At 39.5% G+C, this 27,906-nt stretch overlaps 2 protein-coding genes across 4 annotated transcripts in view; both read left to right on the top strand.

The window, feature by feature from the left end:
• tafa5l (TAFA chemokine like family member 5, like) overlaps positions 1-27,222 on the top strand; it is an 84,452-nt gene extending 57,230 nt beyond the window's left edge. For all 3 annotated transcript variants that reach the window (XM_083555102.1, XM_083555101.1, XM_083555103.1), the window contains exons 5-6: positions 18,655-18,699; positions 26,003-27,222. In XM_083555102.1, the coding sequence (XP_083411228.1) occupies positions 18,655-18,678 (24 nt within the window). In that variant the 3' untranslated portion in view covers positions 18,679-18,699; positions 26,003-27,222. The remainder of the gene's footprint in view (positions 1-18,654; positions 18,700-26,002) is intronic.
• The window catches only part of LOC310733618 (N-acetyllactosaminide beta-1,3-N-acetylglucosaminyltransferase 3-like), a 387,738-nt gene that overhangs the window by 29,062 nt on the left and 330,770 nt on the right, over positions 1-27,906 (top strand). The gene's annotated exons all lie outside the window — the stretch shown is intronic.

Below are 27,906 nucleotides of genomic sequence, written 5' to 3'. Positions count from 1 at the left end.
ATTAAAGACTATTTTATTTGTTAATGTGAACGTTTGTCACTTTGTCCTGAAAAAGGCAAGCATGCGAGGTGCAATGCGACGTGTGTGAGGGTCCGCGTTTCATTTCTGATTAATCGTTTTATAAATCAATAACAAATGCAGATAATTAATTATTATTTAAATTATATTCGACATTTTGACTTTTTCATTTACAGCATTTGGCAGATGCTTTTATCCAAAGTGAATTACATTTATCTCATTCGAACGACTGAGCAGCGATGGGGTTAAGGGCCTTGCTCAGGGGCCCATGAGTGACAGCTTGGTGTGGCTGGGATTTGATCTTATGACCTTCGGATCAAAACTCTTTAACCACTTAGTTACCACCTCCTTTTATTTAAAGTTTAGCCGTATTGTTTTAATTAGGTGAGATTTAAAAAAAAAAGTGCTATAATTAGTGCTATAGTTAAAATTATAGATTTACATTTAAATTTACATAAGCCCCACCCACATTCGGTTTTACATAAAAGCCACATTAGTTTTATATCAAACACAAATTACAGAAAATGTAACACTTTCTGGCCAATCAGATTCCAGAATTCGACTCTATCAGGGTATAACTGTATATCAGTAACTGTAGCTATTAGGAACATCTTCTTCTTCTTCTCCTCAATAACATCTGATACAGTAGAGCCCTTTAAACACTTTCTTAGCTTTAATAGCCAGATTTATGAACACTTTAGTTACCTTGACATTTTTGGAATTTTAACCGAATGTATTTCTCTATAAAGTGCTCCGAAACTATATTCCATCATCGTGAATCTCACCCTCATGCCCTCTCTGATTTACATCCCCCTCGGCCTGTAATAACTGCGTCTCTGCTCCCGCTTGCTGTTCACATAAAAAGTTCAGGAGTCTCGCTCCTATAATCTTCCTCCTAATTTAACCCCTGAGTCGAACTGCATTAAATATTTAAGTGCTCATCACAGAAAAGAATTCGCCACGCCTCTATAAAGGTTCAATTCTGGCTCGGGTAACGATAAATAACTTAAAACAAGCCATCGAAGACAAACGCGAGTAATAAAGTACGCGCTGTAAAGATCTACTTAAAAGAATCATGGACGCAAGAACACTTTTACTGAGATGCGATTTTATTCTTTTAGATATGTTACTATTAATAAAACTGGGCACGAACTTCCTCCTAACACACTCCAGAACTCTGACCACAGCGGCGTGCTGTATGATAATTATGCAAATTTAAACATGCAAAATTACTCATTAATATTCATTTTTATATGCATTGTCCAATATACAGCACCTGTAAAAAGTGTGTGAGTCTTTTTATAGTTTTGAGACAAATGCATGTTCCTTTTCTTTCAAAAACACAGTAATGTGACAGTGAGTGAGTGGATAAGAGTTCTGTGGAGTCCAAACGTGAGATTTGGGTGTCTACCAGAAGAACTTGTGTGAGATGGAGAACAGAAGAGAAGATGTGATCAGACTCCCTCACCCACACACTCACACATAGATGTGGAAGTTTAATGGTTTGAGGATGTTTTGGAGCAGTGAAGATTCCAGAAAGTGAAAGTGAACCATCATGGCTTCATTCCACACTTCATCACCGTGCAGTTCCGTCTGGACTGAGGCTCATCGGAAGCGACTTCACCGTACGACAAGACGCTGAGACGAAGCGCACGTCTGAGTTTTGTACGTGTTATTTAGAGAGACGTCTGGAGTGATATTTATCATGAACCCACCTGCCCAGTCACTGCACCTCAATCCTGCTGTACTGCTCTGAGATGAAGAAGAAAACCTCTAGTGAAGAACATCTCTGGAGAGTTTTACAAAAGCAAAGTGTTTCATCTGAATGTTTGGAGAACCGAAGAGTCCGGATGCTGAGAGTCTGTAAAGCTGTTCATCATGTTAAGGAAAGATTCTTTTAATGAAAACAAAAGAGGAACATCTGGACATTTATAGATTTTTTTGATCAAAGGAAATCTTCATACCCTTTCATGACCGAGTTTATTGTATAGAAACAAAAGGCACATGCACATGTTTCTCAAAAACCATCGAACATTCACACTTTTCTCACAGGAACCGTACAAACTAAATTTGCCTGCTAAACATTAGTCAATTAGCATATATTGAGATTATGCAAAATTTTAATATATTTGCATACTACAAAAACAAATATGCATATTTTTTTTTACAGTACATCTAACATCTGCAGCATTATACATTTGAAAGCATACGCAAGTAAATAGAAAACAGAACAAGTGTCCACAAGTGTGCATAAAGAAAGTTATTTGCATATTTAAATAAGTGTAGAAAATAAGTATATACACTAAACATAATTGTGCAAAAACGTAGTATGCGTGTTAAATTATGTTTATGTTTACAGATGGTTTGCCTTCTACAAATAAAAACAAGTGGGCAAAATAAGTATGTGTACTAAAAGAGCTAAATACTGTATGTGGCTCTGCATACTGTGTGTGTGTGTGTGTGTGTGTGTGTGTGTGTGTGTGCGTGTGTGTGTGTGCGTGTGTCTATGCATGTGCGCTTTAATTTCTAGAGTGCAGGTGGTCTGTTGCAAGTCTTTTCTTTTTTAGCATCATTTTGTGTGTGTGTGTGTGTGTGTGTGTGTGTGTGTGTGTGTGTGTGTGTGTGTGTGTGTGTGTGTGTGTGTGTTGCAGTTTGCATTAGCCTGCTGGAGATTTCATGTTCATGTTTCCAACATCACATAATCAAGCCTGACAGCACAGAGGAGTGTGTGTGTGTGTGTGTGTGTGTGTGTGTGTGTGTGTGTGTGTGTGTGTGTGTGTGTGTGTGTGTGTGTGTGTGTGTGTGTGTGTGTGTGTGATGGCAGTCAGTGGAGCTGTCATGTTGTCACAGTAGATGTGTGTTGCAGTGGTGTTTTTGTAAGGCAGAGCTCACAGTGTATAATGGAAGGTGGAAGAGCATCACCCTGGGGTGCAGTGAGGAACACGTCAGTCTTCTTCATTTCATCACCCTGAGTTTAAAACCCATTCAGATACACTGGAATCTCAGTACATACAGTATATGTACAGTGTATATAAACATATATATATATATATATTTGGTCTCCAACTGAAGACCACTCTGTGCAGGTTCCAGAGAAACAGCATAAAGGTTCATGAAGTATCTGAGTATCTGAAGAGCTTCAAGGATGGATTTGGACTGTAATTAATATCATCAGTCTGCTACAATGTGTTCAGGACCACAGTGTGCATGTGCAGTTCAGCATATACTGTAAGTGTCCATCACTGACCAGTGCACCTCAACAATGATGAAATCCCAGATGAGGATGAGGATGAGTCTGGTTCCTCTCAAGATTTCTTGCTCATGATGTCTCAATGAGTTGTTTTCCTTCACCATAGTCATCACATTCTCACTCATTAGTGATAAATGTATAACTTCTACATTCCAACTTTAGAACCTCTTTATCTCCGTAAAAGCTGCATTAAGACAATGACTATTATTAAAAACGCTCCATAAATGAGACTGAATTGAATTAAATTCATCTCATTCCACATTTAATCTCCGTTTGCTCTTATAATAACCTGCACTTTTCTGGGAAGATGTTCCACAAAATTTTGAGCAGATTTGTCGAGATTCATTCAGCTGCAATTATGTGTGTTAGTAAAGTTCAATTCAGTTTCCTTAATTTTTATTTGTGTTGTGCTTTTAATAATGAACATGGTCTCAGAGCAGCTTTACACAGATAATCTGGAGATAAAAATGAAGATGTTCTTGATAAGTGGAAGTTTGTCCCTGATGAACAAGTCGGTGGCGACTGTGGTGAAGGAAAAACTCCCTGAGATGCAGAAGGAAGAAACCTTGAGAGGAACCAGACTCAAGAGGGAACTTCATCTTCATCTGGGTTCCACGGAATGTCCATTTATTACAGATAAACGATGTTGAGGTGCAGTGATGGAGATCAGAAGAAGCTGTGGCTCTGAATCAGTGTAGCAGACTGTTGACATTAACTACAGTCCAAATCCATCCTTAAAGCTCCCATTCTTACTCCAGAATTTCATGGAACCACCAAAGGCGTTGATGAGAAACATCTCCAGCTGCACAGAGTGGCCTCCAATCGAAGAGAACATCATCCAGAGGCAGACCAGGACAGTAACATCAGGTACTGATGTTGGTGAGAAGGTGAGAAGTTTCCTGGGGTGCAGTCAGTGTTCACACTCATTCGTGTTCAGTAGGGTCGGAGCTCTATAGCAGGAGATCTTCCACTTCAACGCATGGAAAGCAGATCTTCATGGAGCTGAATTTGTGCAAAGCTGCATTGTGATGCTGGAACAGGTTTTGGTCTCCTAGTTCAGAATGAACAATGATTGAGGAATATCTTTGTCTATACAGTGTACATTTACAGTATATAATATATATTTATTTTATAACCACACACACACACTTGTACCAGAACTTCCCCGAGCTGCAGTTATAACAGCAGGAGAGCAGAAAGAATTAAACCAGTGTTTACCATAAATTTACATTCACTGAATAATGTTGTGATTTGAATCCATACCATGTGACCAGAATGAAAACCACGAACGTCTGTGAAATTCAAACGTTGGGAGACAACAAGGAACTGCTGCTTCGGTTTGGAAAATCTTCCTTTTAGAAAAAAGTGTGTGTGTGTGTGTGTGTGTGTGTGTGTGTGTGTGTGTGTGTGTGTGTGTGTGTTATGTAAAAATGACTAAGGCTCAGATGCACCACAGTGAGGCGTGCCCTCTGTAGCAGCTGGAGTACAAAACACCCCATGCTGCATGTAATAAGCGGCAATCTGGAAAGAGTGTGTGCTTTGTTGCACGCTCTTAGTTTGTGTGTGTGTGTGCGTGTGTGTGTGTTTGTTCAGTTTTGCACACTCCTGCACCTGCAACCTTTCTAAATGCATCCCTCCCTCAGGGTGTGTGTTTGGAGAGAGGGGAGTCAGAGGCAGGTTCTGACCCTCTAATAGAGTAAGCATATGCAGGATGTTGAAGCTCGGCCAGACATTAATATAGATCACCCACCAGGGCCCTGAACACACGGTGCCATTTGTCTTCACTAGTGAACTGCTGAAAGCTTCACATTTCGCTGTATTCTCCTGAGCGGGGTACGGAGGCATCGCACGTGCCGGAGAATCGGATGACTGCCGGGCGGCTCGCGTCAGTTCCACAATGAGCTCAAACACATATACGCTGATCAGAGGGACTAGAACTAATACCTTCTTTGCTGGAAATTCGGTGCTTTGTTTTGTGCTTAGCAGCAGGTACGGCATTGAGCTTCTGACCTTCAGACCTTCTGAGATCACAACAAAACACCTGTAGCGTTTATTGCATGTTATACAGTACATTCCTCTTTCCTCGTGTTATTACACAGGATTTACATATGCTGGCATAGATCAGCTCTATCTATCTATCTATCTATCTATCTATCTATCTATCTATCTATCTATCTATCTATCTATCTATCTGTCTGTCTGTCTGTCTGTCTGTCTGTCTGTCTGTCTGTCTGTCTGTCTGTCTGTCTGTCACCACAATCTTGGAGGCACACAATTGTATCAGACATCTTGGGAAATTTTCACTTGAACTAGGAGACCCAAACTTGTTCCACCATAAAGCTCCATGAAGCTCTGCATTCCATGGGGTGAATGATGTGGAAAATCTCCTATAGAGCTCCAACCCTATTGAGCATGAATAAATGTGAACACTGACTGCACCCCAGGTCTCCTCACCACATCTCACGTACATCAGTAGGTGTCAGTATCAGTACCTGACTTTATTAACACCCTTGTGGCTAAATCTCCACAAAATCCGATGGAACATCTTCCCAGAAGAGTGGAGCTCATTATAACAGTAAATGGAGACTCGATGTAGAATGGAATATTAAAATAGAAGCACATGGTCAAGTGTCCCACAAACTTTGGTCTATAGAGTATATCTATATCCTGTATATGGTCTCCTGATGATCAGGGAGCTCAGCAAGAGATGTGCTCCATGGCAGATCTGGAAGCCTGTATCAGGGCAGATGATTGTAGCAGTTCTGGACTATAATGACCTGTGCTGATAAATATGGCTCATATAAATGCTCGAAAAATATTCATGGTGTTTTTTATGGAGTCAGTTGAGGTTGGGAGCAGTTCATTATTTTTATTAGTTTAAATTGCTTTTAGAGCCGAGGGGATTTGCACTGGGCAGAGACAGAGAGAGAGAGAGGGAGAGGGAGAGGAAGAGAGGGAGAGAGAGATCATGCAGGGGTTACGGGTGGCCTTCAGACTTCTGTGGGAGCTGTTTAGAGACATTAGCTCAGCAGAAACGCTGAGAGGAAAAAGCTGAGTCATGTCGTCAGGTGTTCGATAGTGACAACGCAAGCAAAAGGCAAAACTGTTACTGTTACTTTATTCTTGGTAATATTTTGTGACCTTGAGCGTGAAAAGTGCTTTAAATGTACAATGAGCTTTTATTGGAAGATAATATGAGTTTTATATACATTATTATTATTATTTTATACTTTATTGATCCCACAGGGAAATATTAAGTTCTTTCGCACATCTCAGTGATGTTAGGAAGCTGGGTTCAGAGCACAGGGTCAGCAGGATACAGTGCCCCTGGAGCACAGAGGGTTAAGGGCCTTGCTCAAGGGCCCCAAGAGCGCCAGCAAAACGTATACATTCTTTTATCTTATATAATGAGTGAATCAGTGGTGACCGTGGTGAGGAAGAATCTCCCTGACATTTGAGAAAGAAACATTGGGAGGAACCAGACTCGAAAGGAACCCTCATCCTCATCTGATATGTGTTTATTTGATTATAGAAACCATCAATACAATGCAAAAACACAATATAACAACACGTGACATTACAGAGAGACGTTTCACATCTGGAGGTGAAAACCATTTTACTAAAGCAACAAACCCAGTTACACTCCAAACCTCCACACTACAACCACAACTGTGCACCTACAACATCTGGAGCAGTTCACAATCAATATTTGTCTAATAACATGACAAAAACATTGTAATGTAAATAAAACACAACCCAATCACCAGAGATGCAGACTCATAATGTGCAGCGCCCCCCAGAGGCTGTAATCCAGTGGTACCGCTCGTATTCACTGGTCTGGAGGTGGAGATCAAACCCTTTCCCGGGCTGAGACACGCTAGCGAGCTTCAGAGTTGGTGACCTCCTCACCATGTCTCGCTTTTCTTCACAATGGATTTTTAAGTATGTATGAGACCAAATTAATTTCTCTTCTTCTGTAGGTGTAAAAAAGTCTAACTCAGATGTATGAACGTGTGCAGAGCTACACACGTGTTTTACCAGTCGAACTCGGCTGTAACAGTTTCCCTCTGAACAACCAATCAGAGGACGGAACAGTGCTGACGCTATTCTGGGCCAGTGATCTGCTCTGTGAGGAGAATCTGAAATCTGATTGGATAAAGAAACAGAGCTGTTGGTAATATTCTCTATGGTAAAAGTCCAGCAGTACTGATTCTGAAGGTTCTGAGCAGATTAGATTCACATGGCAGCACAAAGAGGCTGAAATCTGATTGGACAAAAATATAACATCCGAAATGAAGAGAATAAACTGATGGAATAAATTAATACAATTTCATGGAGCAAATATTAGAGTTTATGTTGTAAATGTAGGTCAGTGCTTCTGATAGTGTTTAGACCAGCAGAGAAGTGTTTACTGACCCTGACTGCCAGACACTAAAAGCAGTATCAACATTTTAATGTCACTGTTAGTCATTTTTCTGGTCTTTGTGATGTCTTATTTTCTTTTATAAAATTTGGCAGACGCCTTTATCCAGAGTGTCTTACAATAATCTCATTTATACAACTGAGCAATTCAGGGTTAAGGGCCTTGGTCAGGGGCCCAGCAGTGACAGCTTGGTGGTCTTGAGATTTGTGCTCACAATCGTTTGATCAGAAGTCCAAAATAATAAACAATGAGTTACCACCTCCCCTTTAAGAGAGCAAAAACTGAAGGATAATTCGAGCCTTGTTTTGTGAACATTGCAGCAGATTCGTATAAAGTCACTTTAAATTGTGTAAATTGTTCAATTGAGCAGGAAAGGACTTGAATGTGTTGCTGTAAGAAACTAAATCAACCTCAGCATGCTGACACTGCATTATGCTGGGATATACAGTACATCACTGATTTGTGTCGTGTTTATTGTGCTTTATTTTTAGCTGCGTTTAATAAAGGTTTTGTCAAATCCAGTGATTAAAAGCTGAGAAGTGTAACGCTATTGAACACATTAGTAACAGTATTAAAGGACAAATCGATTCCTTCACCCAGGTTTAGATCGGACACGAGCGCTGTACAGGACCAACCAACCGAGTTTTCGTTTTTATTTGTCATATGTACTGATGTGACATTAAAACAATGTTGCTGAATAAAATTCTTAAATAAGTCTTCAGGAAAACTACAACAAACTACAGCAAATATTAAACATTAAACAATATTAAACATTAAAGAGCAAAAGAAAAAAAATAATAGGCAAAAGAAAGTTATATATATATATATATATATATATAATTGATTATATGAATATTTACATAGATAAGATATTAGCATGAGGTATTTTTATTCAAATATATGGAAAACAGAGGTGTACAAGTAGAATGTATCCACCTTTAATCTGATCCACTCCAGGGTTTGTTTATTTCCAGTCCAAAATCTATCAATCAATCTGACCTTAAACATGTCACACCCCACTCTAAAAATATACGCCGCCTCATTGACTGGAATACCGAGCTCAGCGAAGCTGGCAGGTGTAGACAGTGTGCTGGTGATCAGTCTCTACATGCCATAGCTGGAGAAACAAAGATCCAATCCCTTGTACCAAGTTAGACTCATAGACAAGTGATGAGTTTTTATTAATTCCAGAAGGGTGTGGATGTAGCAGCGTCAACATGCGGTATAAAATCTCTATTCTTAGACAATTCATGGACATTTTAAGGCATTTAAAAGTGTCGTTTCTCTGCATATGGAACAAAAAGATTATAGAAAACCATAAGTCTGAGGAACTCATTGTGGATCAGGTTCTCCATCGGCAGAGAAGCTCGTTGAATAATAATGCATAATTAGATTATTTGGTGGACGTATTTACTGCTATCGTACTGCTATTGTACTGACATCTCCAAAATAAAAAGCATACATGATGCTGATTAGAGATGTAGCAGCACCATTCGGATCCAACTTCATGCAGATTTTAGACTTTGAAGATAAACAACCTCTTAATCAATACTCAGAAATGTTTTACATAAACGGTTTCTCCATCATTAAACATTTGAAGAGTTGGTGTTGAATGGAAAATGATGTCAGATGTTGAGCTTATTTATGAGTTGCTATAGAAGACTGTGTAAAGGACATCTCTCACACACTCACACACTCAGGTGCTCATGATTTGATATATCACTCTCCAGTGTTTGTAATGTTTTACTGATTTATCATCACAATCTTGGTGTCTTGGTGAGGATGAGGTTCTCTCTGAGGTTGAGTCTGGTTCCTCTCAAGGTTTCTTTCTTATACCATCTAAGGGTTAATTTTTGCCCCAGGCTTCTCATCAGGGATAAACACACATCATTCCCTGTTCTATAAATCCTACATAAAGCTGCTTTGAGACCATGTCTATGGTGAAAAGCGCTCTAGAAATAAACTTGAATGATTCACTGATCCAGTGATCTTTGATAATAATTCCTAAAATGGGATTTTATTTAAAAGGTGATCTAATCGAATAATTTCTAAACATTAGCGTTCTACATCACATTGTGACATAATATTTCTTGGTCATTAGTACAGTATGTCCTTTTTGAGTATCGCATTCCACATTTAGTCCCAATGTGCTCTTCTGGGAAGATGTTCCACTAGATTTTGGAGTGGACATTTGTGTTCATCAGCCACACGTGTGTCAGTAAAGTCAGATACTGATGTAGGTGAGGTGAGAAGTTTAAGTAAACTCAGATTTAATTTTATACCGCATGTCTGATACAATTGTGTCCTCAGATTTGTAGTAACAGTTTGGAGAAGAACCACATCTGGCAGGAAAGGTCCAGTCTCATGATACTTTGTACATATAGTGTATGTCCACAACATTGCCTCAACATGTATAGAGTCCAGACTCCTGACATCTCCATAAGGTCTTGTGCAGTTGGAAATGTAGTGAAGATTATTATGGTAGAGGTTTTAAGAACGTTGCAGGAATGTTATGTTTGGAATATGGATTTGGCCCATTTAGTATTAAACATTTATCTCAAATTCAAGGTGTTGTCCATTTGATCTGCCACACCGTTTTTTTGTCTGTCTATTGTTCTTTCCATCTCTCAGTCCCTACTGTCAGTACATATTCATTCTGAGGAGCAGAAAGTGATTGGAGAGAGAAAGAGAAAGAAGAGTGTAGTTTTGAGAGAAAATGAGGATGGAAGATACAGAGGTCGAATGGCGTCTTCGACTAAACAGAACGAAGGATCAGAGTTTAGCAGAGAGAAAGCGATGAGACGCAGAGAGAGCGAGAAAGAGAAGGAACGATGTTGGAGATGCAACAGTCAGGCATTTTATTTTGGAAGCCGTAGCTCACTAAGACACTGAGGCTGATCTGATGGGGTCAGAGTGAACAAAGCATCTCATACAGAAGCCCTCCCTCCTCATCTGCCCCCTCCTCCTACTTACCCCCCTTTCCTTTCCTTCCCGTCCCTTCCCTGCAGTAGCTTTCCGCTCACGTCTCTCTCGGTTTGCCCACGCGTCCACCCGCCTCTGTTAGAGGCCTCTAAATATCTGAGGCACAGGGGAATTGCCAATCCTCAGAGAGTCTGTACCCTTTCCAACCTTGCTCTCTGCTCGCTTTTATCGAATGCATTTATGAAGCCAAACACTTCTGGCTCACCAGGTCGGCTGATTTGATTTTTCTCTCGTGCTCCCGTTCTTCGGGATGGAGTTTATGATGGAGTAAAGTGTAGGAGGGGAGACAGATGCATGCATATGCGGCGTTTCGGCCTCCAGAGCCAGCGTGACACTGCAGAGCATCTCTTAATTCACCACTGGCGCTCTGCTTATCCATGCTGCAAGTACTGCAAGGGTTTTTTTTTCCCCCACTTGAAAACTTGATGTGTCAATTAACAAAGAACTGACATTTGGTAGATGGAATGTAGTGTACGAATTCGCAAAAGGTTACACTGAATCACTGTGCAGACCTGAACTTTTAACGCCTGTTTGTTTCTGAAATTTCTTCTGCTCTCGATGGTTGTGGGGAGCCATAAAGCAAAATCCTGTAAACTCTATAAAGGAATTTCACATGCATAAGCAGGAGCCTGTAACAAACTGTACTCTGGAAAATTGAGGATGCAGTGCTTTAATTCATTCCTTTCAAAAACAAAACATCAACATCAAACGTACCTGACTTTACTAATGCACATCTTTGTGGCTGAATTAAGCACAAATTTCTACAAAATCCCGAGTCACATCCTCCCTAAAGTGTGGAGGTTATCATAACAGCAAGTGTGGATTAAACATGAAATGTTCATACGAATCTTATGGTCAGAGTTCCACAATCTTTTATCCAAATATTCTGTAGACATTCTCTAAATAACATTAACTTCTGGTCTGTTTCCCTGCAGATCTGCATCTCTGTGTGTTTGACATTCACTACAGTGCTCTACTCTATTAATACACACTTCATTAACTGTTCAGACCCGTTCTGCATCAGGGCTCTGCAGTGCTCTGAAGCTCAGCTTCCAGCCATCAAAAGCGATAAATCAATCTTTAAAGCGTTAACTCAGTAGAGTGATCAAGCCGACGAGCTCCACTCACATTGGCTCCTACAGTAACCTTGGAGATGGACACTAGCACAAGTGTGGGAATGTGGGTTTTTTGCCATGCACCACGTCTAACACAGCCCCCAAAGTGCTATGTTACCTAATGTGTGTGTGTTCTTTTAAAACATAGCATGTTGTCATGGTGATTTGCTTTTCCCAGTAATGGTGCAAGTGGACGGATTTGCAGCTCGATACGGCTTCAGGATTCAGATTTGGACTTTATATTTCACACTAAACAAATCTACTATTTTTAGTACAATTTATAATCTGAATAAGCTTTAAGCTCTTTTAGCAGTTTTACTGTAGTATCGAGGTAATAAAGCAACACCTTGGATTCTAAACTCAGCCTGGACTTTCTAGAATATACTATTGAGAAAAATACCCCCCCCCCCCCCCCAATATAATAGAAATATAAAAAAAAAAACAACTCTTTAAATTATTTTAATTATAATGCCAAAAACAGCTCATCCTATTCTAGAAAAACTGCAAACAACTATTGGAATGACAGCTTTATCACCGACACTGAAGACTTCCACAATGCTGAACACCTTCTTATACAAAATATATAAGCAAGTGATTTACTGTCCCTTGCAGGCAAAACTACTTTCTATGCTACAGTTATACAACCTTAATTCCAAAAAAGTATTTTTAGATTTAAAAATCTCATGAATCCGTATTTTATTCACGATAGAAAACAGAAAATATATAAAATGAGTAAACTGAGGAAATAAACGATTTTTATTATAAAAATGAGGTCATTTTGAATTCGATTTCTGCAACACGTCTCAAAAAAGTTGTGACGGGGCAACAAAAGTCTGGAAAAAGTGTGTTATTTAAATTAAACTGTTTTGCAACTAATGCGGTTAATTGGCCGCCGGTCAATAAGATAATGTATCTTATAGAGTCATTCAGAAGTAAAGATGGGCGGAGCTTCACCGATCTGTGAAAGTCTGAGTCTATAAATTGTGAAACAATTTATAATAATGTTCCTCAACATCAAATAAAAAAACAGTCGAATATCTCAGCATTTACAAAACATAATATCACCAGAATGTCAGCCCGCTTGAGCACTTCTGCCATTTCCGCCTCCACCACCAAGGAACCACCAAGGCTTGCAACCTGCTACACGGAAATGGCGTCCATCTTGCAAACACATATAAGGACACCAGAAACCTTTAATGGGTGCCAGATTGTCTTGAAGGCTTGTCCTGAGTACACCCCAGCGTTTGTTCCTGTAATATTAATTCCTCAGTTATTGACCTGTTTCCGCCTGACTATTCTCCCCTCCGGCTTCCCGTCTCTCCCATCCACGTCCGGTTCTCTGCTCGCGCTCACGCGCTTCGGTTCTCGGCTCGGCTTTGCTCGCGCTGAACGCGCCCTGGTTCTCGGCTCAGCTCTAAACACGCTCCGGATCTTGGCACAGCATGTTTCTGTGGTCAGACGAATCCAATTTCTCTTTGGAAACCATTTACGCCACGTCCTCCAGGCTAAAGAGGAGAGGGACCATCTGGCTTGTTATCAGCCCTCGGTTTAAATTTCACCCCGTCCCAACTTTTTGGAGAGGTGCTGCAGCCATCAAATTCAAAATTACCTTTTTTTGTGTTCTTAAAATTGTACATTTACTCAGTTTAAAGATTTTTATATATTTTAGTTTTATTGTAAATAAAATACGGATTTATGATATTTGAAAATTGTTGTGTTGTGTTTTTATTTATATTTTACTGTGTACCAACTTGTTTTGTTTGAGTTCCACAGCGCAGTGGTACTGCATATAGCGTGTATATACTCCCCGTTGATGTTGTTAGAGTCTGACAGGCACCACGTTTCCTGCATAGCAGCATCCGGTGTATATAATAGATGCTGACAGTGTGTTCTACCTAGTTTATCTCGTGCCTGTTGGGAAAATGTTTTCCTGCTCTCTTTGTTATGAAAAACACTAATTAGATTCAATGCTACTGCTGATTCAAGCCAATTCAGTCTCAATCCAATAGATTTGGAGTTCCAGGACAGATGCTGCTGAGCTGGCAGGAAGAGCACTGACACATCGATTTGACGATGCCATTGTTACTTCTTTGAACACCATGGTTATGACACGGTGCAGACTCTGTTGTTGCTGCAGAGAGTAAATGGTAAACACTGTCACATTTGACAGGGTTCTCGTTTGAGCTTGTTCCGCCCCCTCGCAGAGCCGAAAACACCTGGAGCCATCCTTTTATTTGCACTAATTAAAGCTAATATGCTCAATTAGCAGTGTACACATTAACAATCTGGGCTGATCGGCTAGCGAGGACACACCTATACATCATTCTTCATTCATACTTCATTCTCGTCCCTCAGACATTTGCCAAGGGGCATCTGCCTGCAACATTAGCACACAGATTCCTGCAGGGAAGACCAAGCAGGATGGTAGTTTCAGATCATTGTATGCGATGTCTCATTGCAATTTAATATTCGAACAGGATGCAATTTTTTCTATGTACACTTTATAGACAAATGTTTTGGGACACCTGGTTTTTCCAGCCACAAAGTTTTTCCTGCACTTGAACTTGAAGACCCAAACCTGTTCCAGCATGACAATGCCCCTGTGCACAAAGCCAGCTCCTGAAGATCTGCTTTACATGGACTGAAGTCCTGCTATAAGGCTTTGACCCGCTGTTGTGACCTTAACACCCTTGTGGTTGAATGAATCACTACAAATCTCCACAAGCACACAACAAAATCTACTGGAACATTTCATTTCATCATTTCATTTTCTCCTGCTTATCCGTAATTCGGGTCGCGGGGGCAGCAGTCTAAGCAGACCCCCGCCTTCGACTGCTGCCCAATCCTCACAGCACCGTCCCTTACGGTCCCTCCTGCAGGTGGTGAGCCCACGGGAAGGCGGCCCCACGTCACTCCGACGTCACGGACCTTGATATTTCCCTCGTAAGGGACCCCCGGAGCATAGAGGGTTAAGGGCCTTGCTCAAGGGCCCAAGAGTGGCAGCCTGGCGATACTGGGGCTTGAACCCCAGACCTTCCGATCGGCAACCCAGCGCCTTAACCACTGGAGCCACCTACTGGAATATCTACAAAGTAAAGTAAAGGATATTTTAACTGTAAATTCAGAATAAATCTGGAATGGGATGTTAAAAAAAAGAACATACCAATCTTATGGTCAGGTGTCCATATTGTATTATTAGGTCACATGACCACATTGTGTATGTAATTCTTTAATAAATTCTGTGTATTGTGTTTTAAATTTTAACAATAGAGGAGGTCTGGGTTCTGTGCAGGACGCTCAAGTTTTTCTACGCCAACCTTCTCTAATCATGTCTTTAAAGATCTTGCTTTGTGCTCAGGAGCATTATCCATAGCTCTATAACAGGAGACTTCTACTCCAACCCATGGAAACATATCTTCATGGAGCTCACTTTGTGCCATGCTGGAACAGGTTAGGGTCTCCTATTTTGAGTGAAGGGAAATTTATATCTATGGCATCCATAAAAGTTTGGAGATGAACCACACATAAGTATGTCCAGGTGTTCACGAAACATCTGACATATAGTGTGTATATAGTATTCTGTATATTTCCTGGTGTATTTCTACACACCTGTTATAGAATCTTAATGGCATGAAATGTCCTTAAAAGTGACTAAAATCCTAATGATACACTGGTAATTGGTGGTAATTACAACTTTACCCTGCCTACGCATGTAAAACCAATTCCGTCTGGATAGACATCCGTCTCGTCCAGACTCCCCTGTCGTTATCGCCTTTTCCTTTCTCACTATCTGTGCATTTCTTCCCTCCATCCTCCTTCTTTTTTACCCGCTCACCTTGTTAGCCTTTTAATTAGCAGGAACAGTTCATTGCATGTCCCCTAAGTGCTGCCGCAGCTTTCTCTTGCAGAGTTCATGCTGCTCGATCGATAGCCGAGCATGAGTGAGGCCCAGACACTCCATAAAGTCTTTAGACTACAAGCTAAAAGCTAGCATGTGTTCTGTATTTATGCTACTTAAGACTTTTTTTAATCTTGCAGCGAGCCTTTCTGAAAAAGAAAAAGAACAGAAAGGGAAACACAAATCTAATCAGAAATTTGGAGCCTATTCACAGGATTCTATTTTATGCTTACTCCAGCTCTTACTTTTTTCCCGTTTTGATTTAACAATGCAGCGATGGTACTTAGCATTTAGATGACATGTTTCAAGAGGGGAGGTATAGATCGGGGTCGGCTGTGTGCAGGGGTTTTGCCGATGGCACAATACAAACAGCTGGAACACTAACGATCCACCGAGCATGTGCTCCGCCAACACGGCCGTTAATAACAATCTATAGAGCTCGGCAGTGTGGATCTGATGCCAGTCTGTGGCTTGGGGGGTAAATTAACATTGGGGTCCTTTGGCATTCCAGCAAATACAGTGAGCCGATATTGCCACAACTTGCCAAAGATACTTCAGGGATCTTAAATGCTTGGGAAGTTGGGAGCATTTTCAAACCTGATACTTAAGTAAGAATCAACTTAAGACCAAGGTTTTCCAATGAAAATTTAAATAAAAAAAGACGTGAACATGTGGCACATATACACCACATGTACATAAGTTACATTTACACAATATGTCCAATTATAGGATTTTCACAATTAGCCCTATTTTCTGTTATAATAACCTCCATACCAAACCTCAAAGATCTTCTACTCCAACTCATAGAAAGCAGATCTTCATGGATCTGGCTTAGTGCACATGCGTATTGTCATGCTGGAACAGGTCTCAGACTTCTAGTTCTAAAGGAAAAAAATCATGCTGCATTTTCCAAAGACATCTAATACAATTGTGTTTCCAACTTTGTGGTAACAGTTTTGGGAAAAAACACATCTGGCTGGAAAAATCTAAGTGGTGTTGGTAAAATATGTAATTTTTAAAGCTATGGATATTTCTGAACTAAAATGAATGTTCCTCTTGTGTGTAATGGGAGCTGGAAACTCAGTGGTTAAAGCATTAGACACTGCATTAAAATCCTGCACAAGCAAACTGCCACTGTTGGGCCCTTGAGCAAGGCCCTTAACTGTCAACTGATCAGTTGTAAGTTGCTCTGGATAAGGGTGTCTATTAAATGCCATGACAATAAATTTTACAAATAAACTAACATTTTGAAGATCTGGTTATTCCCAAAGCTACAAATCAAAAAGGAGAAAAGTACAGTTTCAAGATTTTACGCTCTCCAGCGACACTTACACTTATTTCATTAATGCAACTGAGCAGTAGGTTGTGAGTTCAAATTCTAGCACTAACAAGGTGCCACACAGGGATTTGAACTCACAACCTTTCAGTAAGAAATCTAATGTCTTAACCCCTGAGCTACCACTTCTCATACTTCTCCTCATTTTGACCAAATCCTTATTTTTTGTTTCTCTCGTTGCTGTTTGCACGAATTCAATCACAGCAAAATTGGGCTTTTTTTTATTCCAGATCACTGCACATATCTGATTTGTTCCTGGGTGAAAAATGGGACAATGACTAACAATGGCTTGGGATCCACGGATATGGGACGCGAATATTCGTCATCTGTCAAAGCCGTTGATCCCCAGATACACCGCATTTTAGAGACTTTTGAAAACTGGGTTGATTTTAATAATCCATTTCATTTATAATCCAATAAATGAAATAAAAGTTTGTTCATTTAATAGAATATGTGTAAGACAAATCATACCAATAGAAACATACATTTGAGCTTAAAATCTAGTATTAATTATATTATTAAATTAACAGTATTTATCTGTTTGTCTATTTATAAATTTTTTTTGTGTTTGTTTATATTATTTCTTTATGAATTATTTGATAGTGCCGAGGAATCCGAGTGTTTTAAGGGTTTTTGAGAGACACATGTGAATGTACCTTTCGGTATTGTAACAGAATTAATGTTCTTCAAATTCTCATCTTCCACAACAACAGTAGGTTTTGAATACATGTAGCTACGTGATGTTCCACTTTACACGTGTTTGTTTATATTTAAAGAACTTGTTATATACATGCAGATCAAATTCAGTAAGGAATCCTGAAACAACATGGCTCCCATTCCAAACTTCAACACCGCACAGTTCCGTCTGGACTGAGGCTCATTGGAACCAAACGAAGCGTATGTCCGAGTTCTGTACGTGTTATTTAGAGAGACGTCTGAAGTGATATCTACCATGGAACCACCTGCCCAGTCACCGCACTTACATCCTATTGAACTGCTCTGATATGTACAACTAGTGAAGAACATCTCTGGAGAGTTTTACAAGAGACTCAGCAAAATATTTCAGCTGAAAGTTTGGAGAATGAAGTGTCCGGATGCTGAGAGTGTGTGAAGCTGTTCTTATTTATGATAAGGGAGGATTTTTCACTGATAAAGTGGAACATTTGTTTGGTCAAAGGAAATCTTCAGACATGCCCGGGTTATGCATGCGTCTCTCACAGATCATAAAACACTCAGGGTTTCCACAGTTTATGTTAAAAACATCATTGTTTTCATGAAAAACCATAAAAGACATTTCGGTTTTAAACAAAGTTTTGACAAAAAAAAAGAAAAATTCTGTGCATTATTATTATTATTATTATTATTATTATTATTATTATTATTATTATTATTATTATTATATTCTTATAAAAGTTTGGCCTTATTTACATAGAGAACATGAGCTTATGATGGAAATCCTCTTAGGTGCAGCATCATATATTGTTTAGATGTTTGTAAACCCCACAAAGCCTCTTAGTCTTTCAGTTTTATTTATTACAGTTTAATGTATTGCCTGAGAGAGCGCTGAAGGTTTCTGCAGTTTAATGATTTTTAATGCTCCTGACTTAATGTTTTCTTCTGCTTGTATTTTAGCCTCTGCCCAAGGAGCCATCTTAAAGGATTTCAGCTGAGATTGAGGTGAGGACATCAAGTGGGGCTTCCTCCAAACTGATTTCTTCATCACAGCAGACTTAACAACACTGTGATTGATTTGAGGTTTTGTTTTGTTTTTGTTTTGACACCAGCTAATGTACCAAGCTTGCAGAAACCCATATGAGCAAAAGTTTGTGGACATCTGACCGTACGATTCTGTGCCTTTTGAATGTCTAATTCTACACGTAGCCCCCATGTGCTGCTAGAATAACCTCCACTCATTTGGGAAGATATATTTTGGAGATTTGTGCTCATTCAGCCACATGGATGTATGTTAGTAAAGTCAGGTAGTGATGTAGGTGAGGTGAGAAGTTTCCTAGGGTGCAGGGAGCTCTATAGCAGGAGATCTTTAACTTCAACCCATGTAAAGCAGATCTTTGTGCACAGGAGCATTTTCATGCTGGAACAGGTTTAGATCTCCTAGTTCAAGTGAAAAGAATATTCCATGCTACCACATCCTGTAAAATTGTGTTCCTCCAACAGTTTGAAGAAGAACCACATATGAATGGAAAAGTCAGGTGTTCCAATACGTTTGTCTATAAAGTGTAACTGGTTGGTTATGGAACTAAGTGTGAGCTAGCAGAACTACAGTATATAAACATGTACCCACACGCTAAAGGTTCATTTGGGATTATCAGTGTTCATTGATTAAACACAGGAATGAATAAGAAGAACACTATTCAGCTTTCTGTGCACATACATCAGCTTTGAGACCAATTATGAACTAGCGTAAGTTTGAAGATCTGTCAGAGCCTGAGATCACTGACCATGCTGACAGTGCTGGCATTTCTACTGCCATTTTCCCCCCAGTGTTTCCAGTGACAAAGAAATACAGTTGATCATTTATTTTTAAGAGAAAGAGAAAGAGAACCCTTGCTGGTGTAGGCGTCATCTTTAACTCTCTCTTTAATATTTGAAGCACTGAACAGATTCATTGCACACGACTGCATTGGAGTGCATTTAGATTGGACTGAAATGATACTGTATAGTTTTAGGGGTGTCAAAATTAACAGGTAAATAATTCAACAACGCAAATACATTTTAACGGCTCTAGTTTTATTAACGTGCATTTCTGTTTTAAAATATAGATAAATAAATGAATATAAAAGAGGCAAAATGAAAACGTTAAATGCAACACATTTATTCATGACCATGGTCATTTTAATCACTAAACATCTTCAGCATTGACGTCTCCTCTGCCGCGCTCACCAACAAAATTCTTACCAAAACTCTTAAAGAAGAGACGTACAATATTTAACAATTAAAACAACCACTAAAGTAATTAACATACTACACTTTAGTATATAGTTGTTGTTGTTGTTGTTGTTGTTGTTGTTGTTGTTGTTGTTGTTTTCTTTACAAAAAAATTAAATGACATTAAAATAATTTCCAGAGTGTCAAATAATTAAATAAATATAAAATAATTCATAACAAAGGGAGAAATTTTGAGTCAAATAAATATATTTAAAACATCTGTTACAATGAGTGTATTACAAACTTGAAAATATTAATTTATGGTACATTTAGAACAGAAAATAAATGTGTGATTAAGTTGTGGTTATTCACAAGTCAACTCATGATGATCATGCGATTAATTGTGATTAAATATTTGAATCAATTTTTAGCCCTAATATATACAGTGAGGAAAATAAGTATTTGAACACGCTGCTATTTTGCAAGTTCTCCCACTTAGAAATCATGGAGGGGTCTGAAATTGTCATCGTAGGTGCATGTCCACTGTGAGAGACATAATCTAAAAAAAAAAATCCAGAAATCACAATATATGATTTTTAAACTATTTATTTGTATGATACAGCTGCAAATAAGTATTTGAACACCTGTCTATCAGCTAGAATTCTGACCCTCAAAGACCTGTTAGTCTGCCTTTAAAATGTCCACCTCCACTACATTTATTATCCTAAATTACATGCACCTGTTTGAGGTCGTTAGCTGCATAAAGACACCTGTCCAACCCATACAATCAGTAAGAATCCAACTACTAACATGGCCAAGACCAAAGAGCTGTCCAAAGACACTAGAGACAAAATTGTACACCTCCACAAGGCTGGAAAGGGCTACGGGGAAATTGCCAAGCAGCTTGGTGAAAAAAGGTCCACTGTTGGAGCAATCATTAGAAAATGGAAGAAGCTAAACATGACTGTCAATCTCCCTCGGACTGGGGCTCCATGCAAGATCTCACCTCGTGGGGTCTCAATGATCCTATGGAAGGTGAGAAATCAGCCCAGAACTACACGGGAGGAGCTGGTCAATGACCTGAAAAGAGCTGGGACCACCGTTTCCAAGGTTACTGTTGGTAATACACTAAGACGTCATGGTTTGAAATCATGTATGGCACGGAAGGTTCCCCTGCTTAAACCAGCACATGTCCAGGCACGTCTTAAGTTTGCCAATGACCATTTGGATGATCCAGAGGAGTCATGGGAGAAAGTCATGTGGTCAGATGAGACCAAAATAAAACTTTTGGGTCATAATTCCACTAAACTTGTTTGGAGGAAGAAGAATGATGAGTACCATCCCAAGAACACCATCCCTACTGTGAAGCATGGGGGTGGTAGCATCATTCTTTGGGGTGTTTTTCTGCACATGGGACAGGGCGACTGCACTGTATTAAGGAGAGGATGACCGGGGCCATGTATTGCGAGATTTTGGGGAACAACCTCCTTCCCTCAGTTAGAGCATTGAAGATGGGTCGAGGCTGGGTCTTCCAACATGACAATGACCCGAAGCACACAGCCAGGATAACCAAGGAGTGTCCCTTTAAGAAGCATATTAAGGTTCTGGCATGGCCTAGCCAGTCTACAGACCTAAACCTAATAGAGAATCTTTGAAGGGAGCTCAAACTCCGTGTTTTTCAGCGACAGGCCAGAATCCTGACTGATCTAGAGAAGATCTGTGTGGAAGAGTGGGCCAAAATCCCTCCTGCAGTGTGTGCAAACCTGGTGAAAAACTACAGGAAACGTTTGACCTGTGTAATTGCAAACAAAGGCTACTGTACCAAATATTAACATTGACTTTCTCAGGTGTTCAAATACTTATTTGCAGCTGTATCATACAAATAAATAGTCAAAAAATCATACATTGTAATTTCTGGATTTTTTTTTTAGATTATGTCTCTCACAGTGGACATGCACCTACGATGACAATTTCAGACCCCTCCATGATTTCTAAGTGGGAGAACTTGCAAAATAGCAGGGTGTTCAAATACTTATTTTCCTCACTGTATATATTGATATCAGAATTCACCACCAGGAATCTCAAACAGCAAACATGTAGTGATCTGATCTCAGCAAGGCATCAGACACTTTATTGTGAAGTCATCAGGGGACGTTCTTACTACTGGTTGCCATATTAAAAGATATCAGTGTGTGCAGCTTGTAGGGTTCCACTTTTCCCAATAAAAACCGTGTGACTGATTACATGCACTTCACTGTTTTCACTGCTATTAATATTTACAGTAAACACGTGATTTGAGACACAGCCTTAGTGTGTTCTTGGAATTGGGAACACAACATCCTACACGTTGAACTGAATGAACACTGGATACACTTAGCAGCCATCTTGCATACACGACTATATTGTGAACAGTAAGTAGAATCTGGTCTTTAAGCGATGGAGAGTTTCCCGACAATGATAGTGAGTTAAACGGAATGAGACAATATAGAGGACGATTATATGAAATAAATAATCATTGTCAATGCCATATTCTCATTTTTAACTGAATTATTAATCAACAGAATTCCTTCGGTCTTTGTTTCTGAAACCTGCAGATTTTCTTCTTTAAAAGGAAAATTATTAGTCAGTTTTTCGACGGTTTTGTTGCCGATCACACTGCTCTCCTCTGCCAGCTGCAAGCTCACGCTGGAATCCAGCTAAAAGCGGAGCAGAAATAAAGTTGAATTCTTATCATTTATCTGAGGCGATATTGCTCAGGCATGCCTGATTAAGCTGTCTTAGGAAGGAGCTACAGGCTCAGCAGCAGGGCTCGAGTGGGATTAGAGGGCACGCGTGGGCAACAGCTACAATAGCAATCCACAGATGAAGGAGGAGATGACCGTTCAGGACGTGACCAGCAGCCTCAAAGCTCTCGGCTGCTCTCTGAGTATCGTCTCAGTCTCGGCAGTCACACTGCTCTCTTTCACAGGCAAACCCCCCTTTAGTATCAACCGCAGCGGAGCAACGCGAGGCACGGCTGTATTTAATAAGATATATTTACACTCCAGCTGTTGTTTGTCACTGCGTGCTTCACGACACTCCCTCTGGGAGTTCTTCCCGGATGGAAAACAGTGTGAGGAGAAATAGAGGAGACTTGGGGACACAACGTGGGTTTATAATGAGTCTTAGAGCAATTAGTATCTGTCAATCAAGGTAAAGTGCAGCTATTTGGGCTCTGTCTTATTTGACAGTAATTGCTATTATTTGCATTAATGCTTTTCTCAGGACGGTTAACGAGGACCGTCTGATCGGACCCATCAAATCAAAGATGTTTCACTTTTTTTGCTAAAAGAAACATCTGAAAGAACAAGTCAGAACAGGTATTAGGTATGATCAGGTTCTCAGATGTTCTCTGCTACACACACAAATACTGTGGGGGATCTTTCCAGTTGGAGGCACACAATCGTATAGAATGTATTTGGATGCGGTGGAATTAAATTTCTCTTCACTACACAGCAAGAACTAAACGTCTAAATATAAGAAATAAGTGCATGATTTAAGATGTTTAGACTTGAAACCAGTCAAATGATCTGCCAGTGCGGTAAAATAATTACACCTGGTAAGATTTCTTTTAAAATAGGAAACATATTTATGCTTCTGAAAAGAACAAAATGACTTAAAATATGCATTAAAACACTTATTCCAATCAGTCAATTTAGTCTAATTAACTTAAAACGAGTTTATTATTCATTTTTAACAGTTTTCTTTCATTCATTTGTGTGAAAAGTTTTTCAACCGAACAACAGGAGAATTTATCTTCATTATATATATATATATATATATGAGAATCATCACCATTATATATTGTGATTTAAAGCATTTTAACTGAAAAATAAAATACTGTAATATCAAGATCACGCATACGTGCACAGTGTCGACGATTATTCATGAGAATGAAGAATTTTTTGTAACACAGCAGTTATGATGCAAAAACAAAACAAAATCCTTACTCGCTGCTTTTAGAAACACTTATAATTATTGCAACATAAACATTGAGTGCATTTTGTCGATACTGAACTCAAACTACAGAAACTGAAATCAAACTACAGAACAATTTGGTAAAAAGCCAAAAGTACAGAAGTTCCAAAAAATAACAAGTCAAGTTTATTTCTATTGCGCTTTTCACAACAGACATCGTCTCAAAGCAGCTTTACAGAATTTAACAGTGAAGGTGAATGATGTGCAGCTACTGACCATATAGACTGTATAAGACTGCAGAAAGAACATCACTTATAATCTTACACTCCAGTACTCATGTTAGTTCTCACTCTCCAGTGTTCTGTACTGTTGAAAGATTTATGATCACACTCTTGATGTCACCCATATGAGGATGGGTTCCCCTTTTGAGTCTGGTTCCTCTCAAGGTTTCTTCCTCATAACATCTAAGGGAGTTTTTCCTTGCCACAGTCTCCACGGCTGCTCATCAGGGATAAACACACCATTCACCTTCACTGTTGATTTCTGTAAAGCTGCTTTGAGACAATGTCTGTTGTGAAAAGCGCTATACAAATAAACTTGACTTGACTTGACTTGACTTGATTTATCCCTGATGAGCACCATGGTGACTGTGAGAAGGAAAAACTCCCTTAGATGTTGTGAGGAAGAAACCTTGAGAGGAACCAGACTCAAAAGCAGAACCTCATCCTCATTTGGGTGACATCAGGAGTGTGATTATAGTCTTTAAACACTACAGAACACTGGAGAGTGCACTGGATAATGTTTAGAAAGAGTGTGGTTACTACATACTGCAGACTCTTATAATGTGTTATTATGTTGTTATTAATGTGACATAAAATAATCATTTGGAATAAATAATACTAATGAACATATATGCATCCTAAATGTGATTATTGAGCATAGTCAACGTTAAAACCAGTTATTACAGTTAAAATGAAGTCTTCAAAGATAAAGTCAGATACAACAGGCCCTAAATCATCTCTGGTGGTGATGAAGCTCAATTTGCAGGTAAAGTAACAATCGTGAAGCTTTATTAAGTCAGTAAGAAAAAAGATAAATAATCATAATACATTTTACATAATCTGCTCTTGCATTGTATTTATTCCTAAAATAGGGTTATTATGGTTTTCGGGGCTAGAAATAAGATCGTAAGTTTTGCAGTGAAGCCACAAGTACATGGTGTACATGCCGTTAGCATTTTACTCTGTTTGAAAGATTTCATGTATTATTTAAAAATGACGTGTGGGGAAGAAAAAAACTATATATGGAGTTATGATGAAACCGATAACAGCGCTTTCTGAATTTTCAGTTTGTTGGGGCCTCATCATCAGAAGACCAATTTGACTGAGAATAAAGAATAAAACCACATGAATCACAGGCAATTAGAGGCACACAGGAAGAAACAGGGAAGTGGCAAATTCATAAATATTTATTTGTAAAAAGGAGGATTGAACCTTCTGAAATTCAGCTCTGATCTGCGAAATTATATTTATGCCTATTAAAGATTCATTTGGTCAGTGAATTTTACAAATTCCCATGCTGAATTATTTATTTAAGTGGCAAAACGTGTTCGGGAGACTGTTAGTTTCATTCCTTAGACTGTAGCGTAGTGAGTTATAGATTCTCCAGCTGATGTGGGAAGTGGGATAATGAGAAGCTGCAGGGATTTATGCTGGAGACCGGCCGGCTCATTGGGTGAGAGCAAACTCTCAAGAAAATCATCGCACACAGATAATAAAATCAAAGGAAGCAAGTCATGCAAAAATTGTGGCATCACGTTTGTATCCGTCGCTCTATCTTTTAATAAAACATTTTCTGAATTCTTTTCTTACAGAAAATTCCTTTCCTTTCAGAATGCACTTGCTTTCTCGCCTCCCTCCTTGCTAAAAAAAAAATATGACACACGAGGCGTGATGGAATTTTATTGCGAGCCGCATGAAAACAAAATAAGCGAGAAGATCAATGAAAATGCAAATGCAAGGCGAGGAAAGAAAAAAAGGAGACGACAGCATTCTGCCCATTTCTCTCTGTCTCCTTTGATCATAACACGCAGCGTTTTTTCCTGCTGCGCTCACGTTCTCTTTTTCTCTGCACGCAGGTCTGCTGACATTCACGTGAACATCGTGGACCAGAAGAAGACATTCATCAGACCAGCACCATTTTATTCATCCTCGTTGCCCTTTCCAAGCTCCAGCACACCATCACCTCCTCCACCATGTCCACCATTACAGGAGCCTGACTCTTTGGACATGAACGGTAAAACACCTCCAGCAGGACTTTCAGTGTCCTTCTTCCTGAGATCTCCAGCAAACGAAGTGTAAAACTGATAAATCTCGGATTTGCTGGAGACTTGCATTAAGACCAAAAGAAGCAGAAGCACATTGCTTCAACTCGTGCAGAACAAGCTGCTGATATGGAGTGTCAGAGTAGACCATGATCCTATTCGGGATGTTGGTTGCTCCACCATCCAGGAACAAAAAAAGCTTTTAATGACTAACTTCAGACTTGTTTTGTGTTGTTTTTATTTGCAGATGTCGAGTGTATCTCATAAATTGAACCACACGCAAATGTAGACAGAATGTCCACAGAACAAAAGGGACGATTGGTGGGTCACTGAGGGGACAGCACCTCATGATGTAGACTCCTTGACCTCTTTCTCATGTGGATGAAAACAAGACGTCTTTCGAAACATCTCGATCTTTCTGTCTGGTATTTTAACGTGTAGGAGACTCTCCAGCTGCACCTTCATCACCACCCCTTCCTCTTTGTCTTTCTGAGATTTGGATCAGGTGTATTGTTTTGATGAACGCTCTCACATTCAGTGACACATCAAATGAATCCTGGGCGCTAGATAGGGAATAAAGGTTGGGTGTGTGTGTGTGTGTGTGTGTGTGTTTGTGTGTGTGTGTGTGTGTGTGTGTGTGTGTGTGTATGGGGTTGAGATCTCATCGGGTTTCTGTTGTTTGAGCATCCATCATGTTGATTTCTACGTTTCTGGTGTCCAAGGAGCGAGGAACATGTTTGCCTCTTATATCTCTGAGCTTCTTGTTAAGTTAGTGGCCTGGGAAAAAAAAAACTAAACAAAAAAACACCAGAGAGCATTTTATTTTAAAATAAATGTCATGATGGACATATGGATTGTACGCAGAAGAGTCGAGTGAGCGCAGGAAAAGAAAACGGCCACTTTGAGTGAACAGTAGGTTAGTAATTTATCAGTCTGGAGGGCTAGGCAGAGCTCCCTTGGTTGTGAATTTTAATGGTGTTTTATGGTTCCTAATAAAGTCTGTTATGCTTCTGGCAAATATGCAGAGCACAACATCCCTCGCTTCCAATTACTGAGAAACTCAAGGAGAGTCTTCAGCCATTCATCATCTCATGTACTGTTCCTAGAAATAACGGGAAAAAGTATCTTTCTGACTTTTTCTCTTTCTATCTCAAGCTTTCTCTTTATTTTGGTGTCTAAATTCTTTATGTTTAGAAACCAGAGAGTTGTGATCGAGTAGGATGATCTCTCAGCAGCATTTAAAACTGAGCATGAGCACTTTGATGTAAATATCACTCATTCCTTACAATAAAGTGCTGTTTACTCCCAGGATATACCTGACAAGGTAAGTGACTTCTCATCATCTCATTTAAACAACTGAGCAATTTAAAGTTAAGGGCCTTGATCAAAATCCCAGCAATAGTGGCATGGTGGTGCTGGGACTTGAACTTAGGACCTTCCGAACAGAAGTCCCACATTTTTCAATTTTCATTATTTGGCAGATGCCTTTATCCAGAGCGACTTACATTTATCTTATTCATACATACGAGCAGTTATAGAGTTAAGGGCTTTGTTCAGGGGCCCAGAAGTGCCAGATTGGTATGGTATGGCTGGGATTTGAACTCGCAACCTTTAGATACAAAGTCCAATGGCTTAACCACTAAACCACCACCTAAAATTACGTTGCAGGAAATGAGCACTTAAACTGATGCAATAATAAAGGAAATCAATGAGATGCC

This window comes from Silurus aristotelis (assembly GCF_946808225.1).
Source record: "Silurus aristotelis genome assembly, chromosome: 11".
NCBI classification, from domain to species: Eukaryota; Metazoa; Chordata; class Actinopteri; order Siluriformes; family Siluridae; genus Silurus; species Silurus aristotelis.
This window is presented reverse-complemented; position numbering and strand designations above follow the sequence as displayed.